The sequence below is a fragment of the Ciconia boyciana genome, chromosome 4 (genome assembly GCF_034638445.1).
Source record: "Ciconia boyciana chromosome 4, ASM3463844v1, whole genome shotgun sequence".
Taxonomy (NCBI): Eukaryota; Metazoa; Chordata; class Aves; order Ciconiiformes; family Ciconiidae; genus Ciconia; species Ciconia boyciana.
Window position 1 is genome coordinate 930,245 of NC_132937.1, and position 20,577 is coordinate 950,821.

A 20,577-nucleotide genomic window follows, 5' to 3' on the forward strand; every position below is an offset into this window, starting at 1 on the left:
AAGTTTAAAGCCAGCAGAAACTAATGCTCGGTGGCAGCTCCTAGGATGGTGTCATATTGTACAGAAATCTATTGCACTGCAGTATGACAAACTAAGTCATCCCCAATATCCACATGCACATGCTTCTCAGATCTTTTCTGTGTAGAAAAATGGGCCCCAATCATTATTTTGCACGTACTGGCATGATCGATTTGCAAAACATTAAAAACACTACAATGGACATGGTGTGATGGAAATGTAGTGGTTTGGATAAAACAAGGCTGTATAATTAAAAAAAAATATAACTAGATTCATATTTACATTAGGTCTGTTGGGTCCAGGTGGTACTGCATTCATTAAAGTGTACATGTTGTCTCCAGAGTTGGTTGAATCTGTAATAAGAGACTATTTTAAGTGCTAATATATACCTTTCAATAAAACTACTCACCTAATACATTTCTTGTCATTTTGTTCATATTATTTCTGTTCCTGAATCGCTGATACACAGTGGCAATATAATGGAAGATTTAATTCCCTTTTTATCTATTTCTACCACACAATAGAGCTATCAAAAGCAATAATTGCAATTGTCCCTATGTGACTATTTCTAGACTCTACTTTTATGCATGACTCTTAAAAGGTTTATAAATCACCAAGTATCTGTAACTATTTAATTCCTTAAACCCTTTTTCCTGGAGTTCCAAATTATTTCACTCATCTTCAATACTCTATAAAACAGGAGTTTATCTCTTATCAACACTTCCTGTAATTTGTTTTCCATCTATAATAACCAATAAATAGCTTCTTTTATATAGCCTTCAGGTTAGTGTAGTGAATGAAAATCTTTTATTCTCATCTGTGTCAGTCTATTAGATTTTGAATATATTTAACTATTCAGTGGAATATTGTGCAAAGATCCCCTCTCTAAGGACAGCTTTAGCTAATGTATCTTCATGGTACAGTGTGGTGCAATGCTTCAAAACCAACCTGAATCCAAAAACAACAAAACCATGTTGGCACAGTGCAATGCCTAAGCTATAAGTTCTGCCAAGAGCTTCACTGGGCCTTGCCAGAAGTTGACACAGCTATACTGCTTCTCACTCTGGGATTACTTCGCATAGAACCAGAGGACAGATATGCCCTTTCCCTCCAATCAATGTACATGAACTTTCAGACTGGAGCACCTCCAGAGTCGAAATGTAAGATTTAAATAATGACATACAGAATACAACCCACATAACTCTTCTGGTTGAACTTAGGAAATCAATGCCTGAAAACTACTAGTAGATACAATTTATTCATTCCCAGCTCCAACTTATCCCTACTGCTAACACACACAAAGTCTTAATATCCCTCATCAATATTTGTTAGAAGGAGAAGGCAAAAAATGCAGCAGATAGATAGGTAGACAAAGTAGGAAAAAAACCTTTCACAAGGGAACTTGACAAGAGATAGGCCATGTAACAAAAGTTTACTGAGAGGAGAATTGCCTCAGAAAAGTCTAAATATATCCCTAAGGGGGCAGCATATCTTTAAAAATAGGCAACTCTGGAAAAACACTACCCTCTATAGTATCTACAAAAAGAGTAAAAGAATAGCTAAGTAGTTCTATACCTAGTTCCTCCAAAATGCTATTCCATCTCTTTGAACTGTGAGTTTTGAGCTTAACAGCAGACACAAAAAAACACTGCTGAGCTGTAAATCTTTTTCCAAAACAAGGGACTTGTGAGTCAGAAGTAGTGAAAGCAAGAAAGCCTAGACCAGACTGATGTGTGTTGGAACTGGGAATGCAGCCTGACCTCATGCAAGAATATATTTGTACATACTCGGGGCAGTTAAAATCAGGGTCTTTGACTATTCCTTTATCTTTCTGATACAGTTTTCCAAGCATTAATTAATGTAACCTTGGTGAGTAAATAATTTCATTATATACAAAGAACTACGCATCACTAGGACATTCAAATATATTGTTTAAAAAAGAGGGAAACTAAAAGCTTTTAGCCTAAAGTTAGCAAAAGTAAAATTAGCATATAAAAAGTTATTTTTAATGTTCAAGGAGGTAGACAATAAGTTCTTTAACCACCAGATCCTTTTGAAACATACAACCCTGGCTCACCCTAAGTTCTACTGCCTCTTGTGAAAACACATACACATTGATTGGGCCATAGGCACATTCAGAGCTGGAAGGGTTTTTTCAGAGGTGAGTGAGTACCTTTGCAAAATTCTCAGGTGGCCAATGTCTAAGTGTTTTTCTAGTTTGGAAAGCAGAGGCCTTAAAACACCTTAGAGTCTCTTTAACTGAAAATAGAAACAATTCCTCAATAGATGCTTTATTTTAAGCGCACACAGCCAGCTTAACGCATGCCGTAACTACAGTGTTGACTACTTTTAAAAGTGCAGGCTGTCTGTGTGTTTGTTTTTACATTAAAAGAGATTCTACCTTTTAACTGCCAGCTCACATTAATTATCTTTTTCACTAATGATATGAACAAGGAAGCCCTACTTTTTATTTCAGGTCACATTTTAAAGCCTTGGAATTGTATTTAATTAAGATTTTACATTGGTGCAGCAAGTTTTCATGGGAAGCTAGAAAACTTCCCTACCCTCTTGTGCTGTAGAGGAGAGCAAGAATATGTAGGACATGAGGACTGAGGATGCTATAGCATCATTGAGGTGAACAGGTCCCTCTTAGCTGGTCAAAGTGGGTTACAAAGACAGATGTTGGCCAAAAGGAGTCTGAATATCTGCTGAATATTGGGTTACACAAAAAGTAATTAGTTTCTTTTTAGCAGATATCTGATGATATCCATGGGAGGAGAGCATCCTCCATATCTTGCAGTTCCTCCTTCATGTCAGATACTTCGCTGAACATCCATGGAGGGAAATACTTACATCTAGTTGACCAACTTTAAGCCTTGAGAAGCTAGCTAGCTGTCCTGAATGCTCCCATCCTCCTCCTAGATTCTTTAAACCTTAATAGGAATGGTGGCCAATCTGTATGGCCAAAATCTCCATGTGGTCAGAATTCCAAGATACAGATCACGTAACTTGGAGAAACAATGGCACAGTGAAGTTCTGGGAACAGATCACAAATAGGACATGACAGTGGTTCCTCTGGGGCCTTACTCCTCCATTGCAGGATAGAGGAGAGCAGTCTGTCCAGCATAACCATGCTGTCAGTCAGATGACATAGCCATGTGATGCAGCCATGCTTCTGAGTCATGCATAGCTAAAGAGCCATATATTGGTAAGGTCTATCACATAGGGTACTATAGAGGAAGTTTCACAGGATTCAAAATTCTCCTGATTTCCGAACTGGAAGAATTGTCCTGAACAACATTAGCAAAACCACATACGCATTCTGTCTTCTTTCTTTTTTTTCTTGCTATTGCTAAAATCATGCAAGAAAAGATGGGCTCAAGAGCCAGAGTAATGAATTGCTTTGAACTGCACAGATACAAGGCTTTGTATTTCTGCAACACAGCAGGGAGAGAAAGAAAGGGAAAGAGCAGAAAAAAAATGATACAGAAAGTACAAAACTAATACCTTCTCATTAGCTGATCCTTCATGAAAAATGTATCAATTGGATCTATCATTTTGTCTGCATTAATAGCACACAAAAATCTGAAAAAAAGAATTTGTGCACTTTCTAAAATCCCTTATAATTTTCTTTCATTTTTTTCTGAGTAGATTTCAATACCTGCTGGACTAGGCATGATAGGTGTTCCTGGTGGCCCTCCACCTCCTGGAGGACCCTAGAGAGGGTAGAAAATAACAGTTAGCATGAAAGAAAAAAAATACCACAGTCAAGAATGAATATGGTACAAAAGAAAAAAAATATCATGAATCTCATGAGTTACTCTGGTAAAAACATGCACATTTTCTGATAAGCTAGCAAAACAGCTCATTAAGACAACATCATTGGTCAGCAGGCTCTGGCATAGAGTTCTGATATATGTAGATCTATGGATCCAAGAAGATCCATTAGTCAAAAACTCTGAACCATGCTGTGAGTCAGACAAGAGGGATACTTAGATCAGGGCTTAAGACAATTATATTTAATTCCCTCAACCTACTTTTGTTACCATCAGTTTTCCAACATAGTCAATGGCAGAGTAACCAATGTTTGCTAAACACAAAATATGGGGATGCTTTGTGGGGACAGAAGAGGTTAATCACCTGAAGAAAGCTTTCTTTTTGAGGCAGAATTGGTATCTCAGCATCATGTCAGTCTTAATTCAGTCTGTATAATATTCCACAATTCTTTTTAATAACACCTGTATATATATATGTGTATATATATGGACAGGCTGGATCGATGGGCTGGGGCCAATTGTATGAGGTTCAACAAGGCTCAGTGCAAGGTCCTGCACTCGGGTCACAACAACCCCATGCAACGCTACAGGCTTGGGGAAGAGTGGCTGGAAAGCTGCCAGGCAGAGAAGGACCTGGGGGTGTTGGTTGACAGCCGGCTGAATATGAGCCAGCAGTGTGCCCCGGTGGCCAAGAAAGCCAATGGCATCCTGGCTTGTATCAGAAATAGCGTGGCCAGCAGGAGTAGGGCAGTGATTGTGCCCCTGTACTCGGCACTCGTGAGGCCGCACCTCGAATACTGTGTTCAGTTTTGGGCCCCTCACTACAAGAGAGACATTGAGGGGCTGGAGCGTGTCCAGAGAAGGGCAACGAAGCTGGGGAAGGGTCTGGAGCACAAGGCTGATGGGGAGCGGCTGAGGGAACTGGGGTTGTTTAGCCTGGAGAAAAGGAGGCTCAGGGGAGACCTTATCGCTCTCTACAACTGCCTGAAAGGAGGGTGTAGAGAGGTGGGGTCGGTCTCTTCTCCCAGGTAACAAGTGATAGGACGAGAGGAAATGGCCTCAAGTTGCGCCAGGGGAGGTTTAGACTGGATGTTAGGAAAAATTTCTTCACTGAAAGGGTTGTCAAGCATTGGAACAGGCTGCCCAGGGAAGTGGTTGAGTCGCCATCCCTGGAGGGATTTAAAAGCCGTGTAGACGTGGCGCTTAGGGACATGGTGTAGTGGTGGACTTGGCAGTGCTAGGTTAATGGTTGGACTCAATGTTCTTAAGGGTCTTTTCCAACCTAAATGATTCTATGATTCTATAATTCCTTCTCTAATTAATGAAAAATGAATAAAATATGTCAGGATGATGCCAGCTGCATAAATTTGGGTATAGTCATATCACTTACCTAGAGTGCTAAATCACAGAATACAAACCAAAAGAAAACCCCAAGGAATATCTATTTACTTAGTTTCAGGTATTTCTGTGTTGCAAATCTGTTTATGAGTAAACATTGTACACAGACTGCTCTGATTGTTAAATGAGATTTTTAAGGTTCTTTAAAAATGTCTCCAATAATTTTATTCTAAAAGTCCTAATTGTTTATTAAGAACTGAATCATAACTTCTTGCTTCCTACATTTGCAGATCCACTAATATTTTGAAGTAACATGAAAAACTGCCTACTTATAGATTGATAAAAATGTTATGATGTCAATAAAAATAAACTGCCCCCCCATTTTCCATAATAAAAATTATGCAGAATGCTAACAACATATGATTATTTTCATTGCTATATGACTTTTATTATTTTTTTATCATTTCTTATATTTTAAAATAGTAGATATACTGTTCCAAACAGAGAGATTTTTTTCAATAGCACTGAATATAAAGGTTTGATTGCTCCTGTCTGCTTAAAAAGACATTGCTGAGATTTGCTAAAATTCACTGAAATATTTTGGAATGAGATGGAGAAGTTCTGGAATTAAAACAACAGACACTTTCTCACTGGCCTGCTAAAAATAACATTTCTTACAAAACATTTAGCAGTAATACACTAGTGAACACTGTTTCCAGACAGTCAAAATCAGTAATGTAGCAGCTTTCTGACTGGTAGCATTCCTCCCCAGGTTCATACAAGTAAAATACTTAACACTTCAGTGGGAAGCATCTCTGCCAATCAGTGATTAACTCTCAGTTAATTGTAGATTAAAGAGAAATCTTTTACCCAGAAGTAGCAGCACGTTCCTGCAGTCAAACAATGTATATATACCTCTATGCCCTTATATATAACACCACCTACCAGTTCATCTTGTGATTTCTTTACAGTCTTAGCTCTAATAAATAGCATTTTAAATGATACTTTACAGAGTCTGAGTGTCTTTCTTAATGGGATCATAACAGACCAGCACCTCCTGGTGCAAAACATTTGGCGTAGTCAGCAGGATCCAGTGAGAAATGCTTTTCAGGAGAAAGAATAGTGAAGAGAGAAACTGGGTGCCTGGCTGGCCCTGCAAGCAGCCGGGGGAGGGGGCATTTGCAAGGTGTTTAGCCCAGGTAGCTTCACCAATGGGTTGGGAAAGTGAGGAGGAATTGTCTGAATGCCCCACCCCAGCTGAAGTATTATCTCGTCTTAGAAAGCAGGGGCTGGGGAAAGGAAAAGGCAAGGAATATTTGTGCTGTCTTTGGTTGTTACTAACATGCCTGATATGGACATGGGGGCATTTAGAGCTGATGCAAAACGAACTGCATGAGCTTCAGGCGCAGCTCCTCATGGCAGTCCCCGGGCAACAAGCGGTGGTGCAGGTGCCCACGGTGCAGGGAGGGGTGCACAGAGCAGCCCAGGAAGGGCAGTGCTGAGGTACGAGCTATTCACCAGAGGGATGAATGGTAGGACGAGGACCCCTGTTTCTGTGGTGAGGACAAATGGATATAGGGGTCAGAGGATGAGTGCGGCAACCGCATTTCATCTGGCCATTAATGAGTCACAAAGCAAAGGGCCTCCGGGGGCATCCCAGCAGGCTGTTTCAGTGTGTGATTTTACACAGCCTGAGTTGCAAGATTTAGCAAAAACATACTGGCAAAAGCCAGGAAAAAGGCTTTTGCACTGGCTATTGCGAGTATGGGACTTTGGAAGCAATAGTATAAATTTAAATCCTAAAGAATTAAAGTGTTTGGGTGTCATCTTGTCACCTTAAACCATATATATATATATGTGTATATATTTTGGAATAAAATAGAAATAGTATAAGAGTTATTAGTAGTTAAGAAGGGATCACAGTTAGAAATAGAAACTAGCATGCGAGACTGTGAGAACTGTAGAATCTTCAAGGTAATAGATAATGCCTAAGCTAGATAAGAGGGTACGGGCACTGCATACTTCACTAACAAGCATATGTTTGTCCTAAAAGAATGTGAAGCTGTAACCCTTCAAAGACCAATAACGGGAACATTCTCTTACCGGGAGAGCCGTAAAGATAAAGGGACACCACAACAGCCATGAAGACAACAGGAACCACAGTAACTCAGGGAAAGGTAAAGGCGGCAGGGGGAGATCGTGACCACCGACCCAATTGGGGGACGAAAGGACTACCCCTCCCCCTGCGAGCATGCGCAGTGAATTAAAGTCATACTGTGGCTTTAAATCGAAGCGGAGAAAATACGGACCAATGGAAGAAGAGGATGATTAGTTAGTCTGATGATTATGTATTAGGTAGGCGTGGTGTGTTAACTTTCATGTATAAATACTGAAAAAGAATTGCAATAGGGGTGCTCGATTTGTGGAAATATTCCAGCTTGCACCCTGCACAGAATAAAGCAATGTCTCCTCTCTAAACATACTTCGTGTGTTTCGGGAGCTATTTTATAAAACAGGCAACAATCTCGCAAAACCCTATGATTACCCAGCGGCTGAGAGGAGTGCAGGGATGTATCCCATTCCCTGTGAGCATGGCTCCAGGAAGCTTTAAATGTAGAGTATCCTTTGCCTACCATTTGGGACAATAAAGCAGAATCCTGGAAAAGTATAGCTGAGGCTGATCAGTATTTATGGGAGTCGGCCACATTGCAAGGCATGTCTTTGCATAACTTGTAAAGTCCTGATATGGAACCTTTTGCACCAAGCATGAAAACCTGAATGTTAGAGGGCGTCCATTTGCCTTGAAAGGACCAATAATTTCCTTGCTAGGGGCTGCTGTGGGAAGACCAGTGGGGGATGTTATCCTATCACTAGAACAGCTTGGTGATTATCAGACTGAAAAAGAGAAGGAGCCTGACGCATTTCAAATGCAACAGCTGAAGGGAAAGGTTACGCAGAAAGAGATGTTTCTGGCACTAATGCAGGCATGAGTGCCTAGGGAGCAGATAGATGGCAAAGTAACTCCTTATTTGTGGAGTTTGCATAAGAAAGGAAAAGAAAAGAGGAAGGTGTGAAGGGAAGTGCGGAGCTCCTGGACATCAGTCCCACCTGCATCACCCTCTCTCGACAGTGAAGATGCATCGTCCCCAGCTGCCTCTAAATACCCTGACCTTTCTCCTTGTAAACAAGAATAGGAAATGTGTGGTCCCTCTCCAGTATGGATAATAAAGGGAGCTAGCTGGGAGGACCACCTCCCACACATTCTGCTTGTAATACATTGGAGCTGGCATAATAAGCAATGGGTTATGGCCCTGCTGGATGCTGGGGCAGAAGTAACTCTAATTCATGGAAATCTGTCCCATTACCCCAAGAATAAACTGATGAATATTAATGTATTCAGGGGGAGGGGAGAAGAGCCAGCTCAACAAGTTTCTCTGACCTTGCAATTAGAAGGATACCCATCATTTTTGGCTCAAGTATGGATTACGAGAGTGCCCGAATATATCATAGGGCACAATCTGTTAGCAGGCAAGACCTTTTATACCACTGGGGTATTCTTTTGGTATCCCATCAGCTCAGATCCAGGCACTTATGGTAGGGAGGATTGTGACTTCCCCCATTGTGCTGACCACCCCACCCCCCCCCATCCTATAGCCTTAAAACAATACTGGTTGCCTGGAGGGCACGCTGATATTTCTCAAACTATTAAACAGTTGTTAGAAGCTGGAGTTATCAGACAGACACATTCACCTTTTAATAGCCCTGTTTGGCCTGCAAAGAAACCAGATGGGTCCTGGCATATGACTCTGGATTACCGGCTTTTGAACAAACCCGCCCCTCCCATGGCTGCAGTCGTGCCAGACATCTTCACCCCGTTGGAGCCACTGGAAGCTGAGGCAAGTGCCTGAGATGCTGTTATTGACTTGGCAAATGCCTTCTTCAGTATTCCTATTGCTGAAGAGTCGCAGGAACACCTTGCCTTTTCCTGGGAAGGCCAGCAGTACACCTTTACAGTGCTGCCTCAGGGATACCTGCATAGCCCCATGATTTGTCATGGGATTGTGGCTCAGCACTTGGAGGAGCACAGCCTGCCCCCAGTGTCAACTGTTCCATTACATTGATGACATCCTGCTGACTGGACCTATGGAGCAGGATGTTGGAGAGGCACTGAGCAGTGTTGTGGACACCGTGAGGGGGCATGGTTGGGAAGTCAATCCACAAAAACCACAAGGGCCAGCAGCTGAAGTAAAATTTTTAGGCTTCATCTGGCAAGGACCCTGCTGGATTATGCCTGAAGCTGCAAAACAAACAGTACTTCATATAGCTGCACCCCAAAGCAAGGTTGATGCGTAGCGCTTTGTAGGATTACTGGGGTACTGGCCAGTTTATCCCACACAGCACAGATTTTAAGACCCCTGCATAATGTAGCAAGAAAGAAGAACCAGTGTTTATGGGGGGAAGATGAAAAAAAGAGCTTTCAAACCAGCTAAGCACGCTGTCTCCTGTGCTGTTGCACTGGGTCCGAAGCAACCTCGCAAACCTTTTGAGCTGGAAGTCCTAGTTTCAGGAGATGATATTGCTAGCACATTGGAGCTTGTGGCAAAAACATGAAGGGAGGTGAATCTCGCTTGGCTTCTGGTCACATCGGCTCCCCCTCTGCACAGAACTACATGCCTTTTGAAAAGCAACTACTGGCTGCATATTGCGCTTTAGTAGAAATTGATTGAGTCACTGGGGGAGAGACTGCTACTCTGAATGTGGGCTTGCCTATATTGCAGTGGGTTTTGTCTAATGATACTAACTACAGAATTGGAAACGCACAACAGTCCAGCACTGTAAAAGGGAAATGGTATCTTCCCATGCAGGCAAAGCCAGGTCCCCACAAAATCAGTGCCTTGCAGGAAAAAATAGCCCAACTAGAACTAACAACTGTATCTCAATCTAGTTTGGAGCCACTACCCCCTGCCTGGGCTCAGGAAGCCCCACCATACAAGCACCTGACTCCTGAGCAGCGACAGTGTGCCTGGTTCATGGATGGATCAGCAAGATATGTTAAGGGGGAGAGGTGGTGGAAGACTGCCACCTTTAATCCTGCCAAGCAAATCTCTTTGACTCGGCAAGGCAAAGGGGGTAGCAGTCAGTATGCGGAACTAATGGCTGTGCTCATGATATTAGAAGAGACCCCCAATCCTGAGCTATGCATATATATCAATGCCTGGGTGTCATATAAGAGATTAACCACATGGGTTAGTAAGCAGCAAGCAGACAATTGGACAATACACAGGAAAACATTGTGGGGTCAGGACTTATGGAAACAGCCCAGAAATGTGTAAATTTGAACCTGTGGGTTCAACATGTTGATGTCCATGTCACCCGGGGTGTCAGGGAGGGATGGGAGCACAATGTCACAGTTGATCGATTAGCTCAAATTAATAGTGCTACTTTACCTCCTGATATCCTATCCCCTGATGCTCTGTTACCTGATGAGGAAGCCCTTGGTAAATGGGCCCACGAAAAATCTGGGCACCTGGGTGTCAATGGTACATACAGATGGACCCAAAGTTGGGGCCTTCCATGTACCTGGGAAGCTATTCAGGAGCTACTGCAGCAGTGTGCAGTCTCTAAGGTATTGAAAGATAAAAAGTTGCCTCAGCAGTCTTATAGGCAGATTCAACAAGGCCCTGTCCCTGGCTATACCTGGCACATAGATTACATCAGGCCCTTACCAAAAGCACAGCAGTTACAGTACATATTGGCAATGGTTGACACATATACTATGTTGCTGTGTCCCCAGCTACACATGCCGACCAGAAAGGGACACTGAAAGGCCTGTGATTACTTAGCCAGTGGATAGGCCCACCCACCTGTATCCAGTCAGACAATGGGTCTCATTTTACAGGCCAAAAGGTTCAACATTGGGCTGCCGAGCACAAAGTACGCTGGATATACCACATACCCCATCATCCCAGGGGAGCTGGCCTCGTCAAGCAGACCAATGCCTTACTGAAGGAACAGTTACATATGCTGTTCCTCTCACTCTGAGTAACTGGCCAACAGTGCTACAACAGATTGTAATGAATTTGAATAATAAAGCATACTTCCAAGGCTATACCTCCTACCAGCTTCTATTAGGTCACCAGCACTATGAGGTACAATCCGAGATGCTGACAGAGTCTCGTGACTCACAGAATCGTATAGGTTGGAAAAGACCTTTAAGATCATCGAGTCCAACCGTAAACCTAACACTGCCAAGCCCACCACTACACCACGTCCCTAAGCACCTCATCCAAACGGCTTTTAAATACCTCCAGGGATGGCGACTCAACCACTTCCCGGGGCAGCCTGTTCCAATGCTGGACAACCCTTTCAGTGAAGTAGAATTTCCTAATATCCAGTCTAAACCTCCCCTGGCACAACTTGAGGCCATTTCCTCTCATCCTATCACTTGTTACCTGGGAGAAGAGACCGACCCCCACCTCTCTACAACCTCCTTTCAGGTAGTTGTAGAGAGCAATAAGGTCTCCCCTCAGCCTCCTTTTCTCCAGGCTGAACAACCCCAGTTCCCTCAGCCGCTCCCCATCAGCCTTGTGCTCCAGACCCTTCCCCAGCTTCATTGCCCTTCTCTGGACACGCTCCAGCCCCTCAATGTCTCTCTTGAAGTGAGGGGCCCAAAACTGAACACAGTATTCGAGGTGCGGCCTCACCAGTGCTGAGTACAGGGGCACGATCACTTCCCTACTCCTGCTGGCCACGCTATTTTTGATACAAGCCAGGATGCCATTGGCTTTCTTGGCCACCTGGGCACACTGCTGGCTCATATTCAGGCGGTTGTCAACCAACACCCCCAGGTCCTTCCGTGCTGGCCAGCTTTCCAGCCACTCTTCCCCAAGCCTGTAGCATTGCATGGGGTTGCTGTGGCCCAAGTGCAGGACCTTGCACTTGGCCTTGTTGAACCCCATACAATTGGCCCCAGCCCATTGATCCAGCCTGTCCAGGTCCCTCTGCAGAGCCTTCCTGCCCTCAAGCAGATCAACACTCCCGCACAACTTGGTGTCATCTGCAAACTTACTGAGGGTGCACTCGATCCCCTCGTCCCCATCATTGATAAAGATATTAAACAGGACTGGCCCCAACACAGAGCCCTGGGGAACACCGCTTGTGACCAGCTGCAACTGGAGTAAACTCCATTCACCACCACTCTTTGGGCCCGGCCATCCAGCCAGTTCTTTACCCAGCGAAGAGTACACCCGTCCAAGCCATGAGCAGCCAGTTTCTCCAGGAGAATGCTGTGGGAAACCGTGTCAAAGGCTTTACTGAAGTCTAGATAGACAACATCCACAGCCTTTCCCTCATCCACTAGGCGGGTCACCTTGTTGTAGAAGGAGATCAGGTTGGTCAAGCAGGACCTGCCTTTCCTGAACCCATGCTGGCTGGGCTTGATCCCTTGGTTATCCTCTACATGCCGTGTGATGGCACTCAGGATGATCTGCTCCATCAGCTTCCCTGGTACCGAGGTCAGGCTGACAGGCCTGTAGTTCCCTGGGTCCTCCTTCCAGCCCTTCTTGTAGATGGGTGTCACATTTGCTAATCTCCAGTCAACTGGGACCTCCCCAGTTAGCCAGGACTGCTGGTAAATGATGGAAAGGGGCTTGGTGAGCACTTCTGCCAGTTCCTTCAGTACTCTCAGGTGGATCCTATCAGGCCCCATAGACTTGTGAGTGTCTAAGTGGTGCAGCAGGTCACTAACCATTTCCCCCTGGATTATGGGGACTCCGTTCTGGTCCCCATCCCTATCTTGCGACTCAGGGGGCTGGGTACCCAGAAAACAATTGGCCCTGCTATTAAAGACTGAGGCAAAGAAGGCATTAAGTACCTCAGCCTTTTCCTCATCCTTAAGTACCTCAGCCATCCTCATCTCACTGAGAGTCAGAGGCTACTGCATGTACGGGACTCCTCAAGGCAAATTCATCCCAGTAGAGATCCTGGCAAAGGGACCAGAGGCCATGTACCTAATCCTAGAGGAGCAGGCAAACACACCTCATTATGTGCCTCAGCATATGCTGTACATAAAATAATGCCTCTGATTTATCTCATGCAGAACTTCTATGTGGAGCCTCACACTGCTGCTTTTGTTTGCTGCATGGTACGTATCAACAAACATGAAGTGTTGGATGCCCTTGCCCACTGGCTGCACTAAAGCTCCTTCCTGTCTACTGCACAAGTAACTGGACTGTTTGGTGAAATTTGCACCACCATTGTCAAACAGGACATGGGAGGAGGGGTGGAGCCCAATGGCAGGACATCTTCAGTAGTCCTAGCCCTAATATTGCTGTTCTACAGTTGTTTTCACAACCAGTATTTATTTTACTTGTCATTATCCTTGTACCATTATTATTCATAGTGACTAGCTTATGTAGAAGAAACTTTCTATTAGCTGAACCACTTACTAATATAATCTGTAACTTATAATATATTTAAGAAAGGTAAACTGCATGTGGATCAAGGGGTGGAATGTAGTGATCCTGACCGGGAGACCACTGTACGTCGAGGAGTTAGTGATCCACATAAAATTTAACCTGGGTAGGCCCAGGCCTGCACTGTGCTGCACATACAGCGTGGCCTTCAGGTCTATGTTGTGCTGCACAAATCCCTTGTGCAGCACATGTCACCTGGGGTTGAATGACAGTTAATACTAAGAAAAAACAATACCAACTAATTAATAATATATTAAGACAATGTGAAATAAAATCAAAACAGAATATGGAGGGAAAAAAGTTTTCAAGTCTCTAGAAGGTAATTATAAGAATAAAAATATCCTTTAAAATGTTAGCCATAGGGACTCATTTATACATCTTTGGGGAGATAAAATCTTCTTCTAATTCTTCAAATGCTTTTTTCCTGAAGTAGTTCAGAAATTCATGCACAATATTGTATCACCAAAGAAACTGGGGGTTTTTGTCCTTTATTATTGAAGACAATATATTTTGTTGGTTATGGAAACATATGCTGAAATAAAACATAGTACTCAGGGAAATTTAGAGCAGACTGATAATGATTCTAGTAATGAATATTAACATATGCACCACAGATGTCAGACAAAACAGCTTACTGCAGATCAGATGTTCAGTTCTCAACCAATACACAAGGGTTCTTCATGTGGACAATGATTTCTTTGCCTAAATAAAATGTAACATCTATTTCAATGAGCAAATACATAACAGTGTACTTACTACATAGTTCCCAGGAGATGCTGAAGAATAAGGTATCTGTAATATAAACAGAAACAAAACAGTAATTTCTTCTGCAGAGAGATGGTATCCATGCCTACATGTATTGACAGTCATATGTTAAAGCATATTTGTATAATTCATTTTAAAGACAAAGTTAAAGATTATGGGAAAATGCTATTGTTAACAAACACATGGCACCTTTTCTAATTAACAACTTATTGTATGTTCAAGACTAAAACTTGCAAGTTATTGCAATATGGTTGTAGACAACTTGTCAGCCAACTAATTTTTACAAATGTATCTAATCTAGGACTGGACTTCTCAACTAATTTCATAGAGTGAAAATGTTTCAACTATGAGTCAAAAAATAACCTAATGCCCATTTTAGCTGAGTGCATGCAAAAATAAACAGAGGAAGAGTTTCAGCTCTTTTTTTTTTCCTAATTGTAATTCAGTAGAAATAAAAAATCAAAACTGAGAACAACAAAAAGAATCAATACCATCTGGCAAGCCAGACCCACCTTATCCAACTGCAAATGCTGATGTCTTGCAAGCATTTGCTCTATGATTCTGCATTCCCTAGTTAACAGGAGTAAACGTGCTTTTGTTATGTAAAATATGTAAGCACACATTAGGATAAATCTTCTCAAACTATGATTTCTGTAGAGCTTGCTAGCCAGATAGTATTGACCTAACTCTTCTTACTTGCACTAAAGGAAGCTAAAATATATTTTAAATATACTCCAGGAAAACTTTTTTGTTAAGGAAGTTCTGTAACTGATGTAGAGCTGTTGTGTGATTATGAACAGAGCTGGATATTTGCAGTCAAAAATGGTCAATGAGTTCTCTGTTAAGACATGGTCCTCACTGTACCTACTCTGCATTAGGGTTAAAAGGAACATAATATAATGGGAAAAAATATAAAGCATGCAGTACTCTATTTGTTGAATAAAGTTGGGTTTGTTTCCTGTGGTTCAGTATATTGATGAAAAACAACTCCCTTAATATAAGATGATGTCTAATATATTTAAATATTTAGAATCATAGAATCGTATAGGTTGGAAAAGACCCTTAAGATCATCGAGTCCAACTGTTAACCTAGCACTGCCAAGTCTACCACTAAACCACGTCCCTAAGCATCACATCTACACGGCTCTTAAATACCTCCAGGGATGGTGACTCAACCACTTCCCGGGGCAGCCTGTTCCAATGCTTGACAACCCTTTCAGTGAAGTAAAATTTCCTAATATCCAGTCTAAACCTCCCCTGGCGCAACTTGAGGCCATTTCCTCTTGTCCTATCACTTGTTACCTGGGAGAAGAGACCAACACCCACCTCTCTACAACCTCCTTTCACGTAGTTGTAGAGAGCGATGAGGTCTCCCCTGAGCCTCCTTTTCTCCAGGCTAAACAACCCCAGTTCCCTCAGCTGCTCCTCATCAGACTTCTGCTCTAGACCCTACATTTACTTACAGAATTGGCACTGGTTGGATTTGGCCAAGGTCTACCACCGCCTGGACCCCTGTAACAGAAGATGAAAGATGAGAAACAGAACGACCCCACAGCTTCTGACCAATTATAAGGAAGCAAATGTTTTCAAGTAATCTGTTCCCAGATTAAGTTAGGATATTGCTTTTAAAATTGTAATAAAGTGTGATTATAAACCATAACTACACCAAGTTATAATGGTATAGCAAAATTATCATTGTTGCACTACCTTCTTCATTTAATCAGTTTATGAGATGATTAAAGATAATGTACTTATTATTAGAAACTTACCATTTACATTTAAGACATTTCAGTTCCTAACTTATTCTATGGCCTTTTCAGGACACTACCTGCTAGAACTGTATCATAATAAGTCTTTCATCAGTAGCCACACTGCCAGAGGCTATAGTGGAGATGATATAGTTTCGCATCAGTGTCAGAACACTTGCAGATTTAGGAAGCGTCAGACATTCCCCTATCGTGTTCTCAATGGAACAATTTGAAAGACACTGCAAATTTGTGCCTCTTATAGTGCTTTCTTCTTGTTCAGGGAGAATTTAACTCTATGTTACATAGAGATAGTGTTTTATTGCGGCACAGAAGTTTTAAAGAGAGTAAAATACAAGTTGCAAAATTCTTTAAGTTCTCATGAGGAGTGTTTTTCTTTGTACTTTGTTCACATTTTAAAAAATATTTGGAGGAAGTATCACACATTCTGCAAAAGTCTATTTACAATATAGACCAAAGCAGAAAGGTACTAAACTGTAAGTACAATTTCAGCCATAGAAATGTACTCTTGGCCACATAATTAAATACCTTCCTGAAAGACTGTAGCAAACATTTATTGAGTATGGGTCTAGAATACTGCAAGTATAGTAAGGTTTCATTAGTAAAAGTAATGGTAGTTCCTTATAAATGCTTTGATTAAAACTATTTTTTAGAAAAACAAGCCATTTGCTGTAATATGTATCTAAGAAGAACAACTATATAGGGATATATTTATATTTTTATATATTAAAAATATGCCATTTTATACATACATTTTAAGCATATATTTAGATACATATCTCAAATTAGTTTGCTACTTGACTTAGGCTACATTATCTCCACAGAAATTACATGAACATGAAATTTACCATACAGCAGGCAAAATGGAAATTTCAGACTTTTCAGACATTATTTTGTTATCACAGAATTGTATAGGTTGGAAAAGACCTTTAAGATCATCGAGTCCAACCGTAAACCTAACACTGCCAAGCCCACCACTACACCATGTCCCTAAGCACCTCATCCAAACGGCTTTTAAATACCTCCAGGGATGGCGACTCAACCACTTCCCTGGGCAGCCTGTTCCAATGCTTGACAACCCTTTGAGTGAAGTAAAATTTCCTAACATCCAGTCTAAACCTCCCCTGGCGCAACTTGAGGCCATTTCCTCTTGTCCTATCACTTGTTACCTGGGAGAAGAGACCGACCCCCACCTCTCTACACCCTCCTTTCAGGGAGTTGTAGAGAGCGATAAGGTCTCCCCTGAGCCTCCTTTTCTCCAGGCTAAACAACCCCAGTTCCCTCAGCCGCTCCCCATCAGCCTTGTGCTCCAGACCCTTCCCCAGCTCCGTTGCCCTTCTCTGGACACGCTTCAGCCCCTCAATGTCTCTCTTGAAGTGAGGGGCCCAAAACTGAACACAGTATTTGAGGTGCGGCCTCACCAGTGCCGAGTACAGGGGCACAATCACTGCCCTACTCCTGCTGGCCACGCTATTTTTGATACAAGCCAGGATGCCATTGGCCTTCTTGGCCACCTGGGCACACTGCTGGCTCATATTCAGGTGGCTGTCAACCAACACCCCCAGGTCCTTCTCTGCTGGGCAGCTTTCCAGCCACTCTTCCCCAAGCCTGTAGCATTGCATGGGGTTGCTGTGGCCCAAGTGCAGGACCTTGCACTTGGCCTTGTTGAACCCCATACAACTGACCTCGGCCCATTGATCCAGCCTGTCCAGGTCCCTCTGCAGAGCCTTCCTCCCCTCAAGCAGGTCAACACTCCCGCACAACTGGTGTCATCTGCATTATGCTTTGCCCAAATGGTACATTTATGATTAAGTGGCAATTTCCTAGCAGGTGGGAGAAGAATACAACAGGCAAAAGAAGTCTTTGATAAAGCTAACTCAGGCTAAACATCAGACAGATACTAAAAGCAAAATGAGGGAAAGGAAAAAGGAAAAAACTCCTTTCCTGACAGAGCAGGTTTTTCTCATAACTCTTGCTGTTATATTAACTTTCTTAATATTATCTGAGCTCAGAGTAGTTCAGCAGTTAGGCTTCTTACTTTAAAAGTCTTGAGGGAACTAAACCATATGGAAGGTAAAAATCTCAATGTTTACAGTCATAACATATGAATAACTACAATTATTCCTGGTAGCATTAGCACTCCTATTTATTTTAAAATAAGATAAAATGACTTTTTGAAGGCCCTGAAAACATAAAGGCAGAGCAGATGACAAAATTTCTGCATTTAAAATGGCACTTTGGCCTCATGGCGAAAAAAAAAAGCTACATTAGCCACCAATGCTTACTAGACATAGGAAAATTATTTAAATACAGTGCAAAAAGTAGGCTTTATAAATGAGTTAAGGAAGTTTTCTATCTATTTTAAAGTTTTGCAGAACTAAAAGCTATTAAATATATATATTGCCTCAGGGATTTAATATTGAAACTCTCTTATTTTTTATTACATTGTTGATAAAACTATAAAGAAGTTGGCTAAAACAATCAACTGAATTAAAGTGAAAATTAAGTGAATCATTTCATTTTATGCTGCTGTGGTGGGTTAGCCTTGGCTAACAGCCAAGCTCCTACCCAGCTGCTCATTCAATCACTCCCCCTCCTCAGCAGGACAGGGGAGAAGATAGGAAGAACAGGAAAGAGAAAGATCATGGGTCGAGATAAAGACAGGGAGATTGCTTACCAATTACTGTAGTGAGCAAAACAGACTTGACTTGGGGAAATTTAACTTAATTTATTTACAATTAAGATATATACTGATTTGGGTAGTGAGAAACAAAAAGACAAACATTAAAACACCACCTTTCCTCCCCCTTTTCCCAGGCTGAACTTCACTCCTTCACTCCAGACTCCTCTACCTGCCCCACCCAAGTGGCATGGGGGGGATGGGGGATTGGGGGTTACGATCAGTACGTAATGGTTTCTCTCCGCCACTCCTTCCTTCTCACATTTCCTCTGCTCTGGTGTGGGTTCTCCACAGGGTGAACTCCTTCAGAAAAATCTGCTCCAGCATGGGTTCTCCACAGGCTGCAGTTTCTTTAGGAATATCCATCTGCTCTGGTGTGGGTCCTCCATGGGTTGCAGTGTGGATATCTGCTCCACCATGGAGCTCTGACCTTGGTGTTCCCTCTGCTGTTTCTCACTCTTTTTGTTCCCTCCTCTGCTCTCTCTGTGGCATTTTTGCCCTTTCTTAAATATGTTTTCACAGGGGTGCCACCAACTTTGCTGATTGGCTCAGCTGTGGCCTGCAGCGGGGCCGTTGTGGAGCTGGCTGGAACCAGCTGTGTCCAGCACGGGGCAGCCCCTGACCACTTCCCACAGAGGCCACCCCTGCAGCCCCCCCCACTACCAAAACCTTGCCATGTACAACCAATACAGCTGCTGACATTATTTTTGGAAGGTTGGAAAGACAGAAATGTGGGAGAGGATCTTTTTGTGTGTACTGGGTCTGGCCAGGCTGGAGTTAACTTTCTTCATAGCAGCCCATATTATGCCGTGCTTTGCATTTGTGGCTAAAACAGTGTTGATAACACACCAATGTTTTGGCTATTGCTGAACACTGCTTACACAGCATCAAGGCTTTCTCTTTTTCTTCCCACTCTGCCCCCCAGCAAGTAGGCTGGGGGCAGGCAAGCAGTTGGGAGGAGACACAGCCAGGACAGCTGACCCAAATTGGTCAAAGGGATGTTCCATGTCATATAATGTCATGCTCAGCAATAAAAACTGGCTGGGCATCAATTTGCTTGTGTATTTGCTTCAAATAGTATGAAAAAGCTCTTGGGTTGAGATATAGACAGGGAGCTTGCTTACCGGTTACTATCATGGGAAAAACAGATTTGACTTGGGAAAATTAATTTAATTTATTGCCAATCAAAATAGATTTGGGTAGTGAGAAACAAAGACAAAAATTAAAACAACACCTCCCCCCTCTTTCCCAGGCCCAAACTTCACTCCTTTCTTCCTGAGTCTTCTATCCTCCCACCCAAGTGGCTCAGGGGGGATGGGGAATGGGGGGGGGGAGCTACGGTCAGTACATGACAGTTTCTCTCTGCCACTCCTTCCTCCTCATACTTTTCCCCAGCTCCAGCGCGGGTTCTCCACAGGACACGATTCCTTCAGGAAATATCTACCTGTTCTGGTATGGGGTCCTCTACGGGCTGCAGGGTGGATATCTGCTCTGGTGCCATGGAGCACATCCTCCCACTTTTTCTTCTCTTACCTTGGTGTTCCCTCTGCTGTTTCTCAGTCTTTCTTCTCCGTCGTCGTCTTCGTCTTCTTCGTCTTCGTCTTCGTCTTCTTCTTCTTCTTCTTCTTCTTCTTCTTCTTCTTCTTCTTCTTCTTCTTCTTCTTCCCTCCCCCCCCAGCTGTGTGGCATTTTTGCCCTTTCTTAAATATGTTTTCTCAGAGGCACCACCAACTCCACTGATGGGCTCAGCTGTGGCCTGA

General features: G+C 42.8%; 1 protein-coding gene across 3 annotated transcripts in view; it reads right to left on the minus strand.

The window, feature by feature from the left end:
• The window catches only part of LOC140650494 (single-stranded DNA-binding protein 2-like), a 227,020-nt gene that overhangs the window by 12,818 nt on the left and 193,625 nt on the right, over positions 1 to 20,577 (minus strand). For all 3 annotated transcript variants that reach the window (XM_072858846.1, XM_072858845.1, XM_072858848.1), the window contains 4 exons: positions 15,835 to 15,883; positions 14,363 to 14,398; positions 3,680 to 3,734; positions 301 to 371 (listed from right to left, as the gene is read on the minus strand). In XM_072858846.1, coding sequence (XP_072714947.1) covers positions 301 to 371; positions 3,680 to 3,734; positions 14,363 to 14,398; positions 15,835 to 15,883 — 211 coding nt within the window. The remainder of the gene's footprint in view (positions 1 to 300; positions 372 to 3,679; positions 3,735 to 14,362; positions 14,399 to 15,834; positions 15,884 to 20,577) is intronic.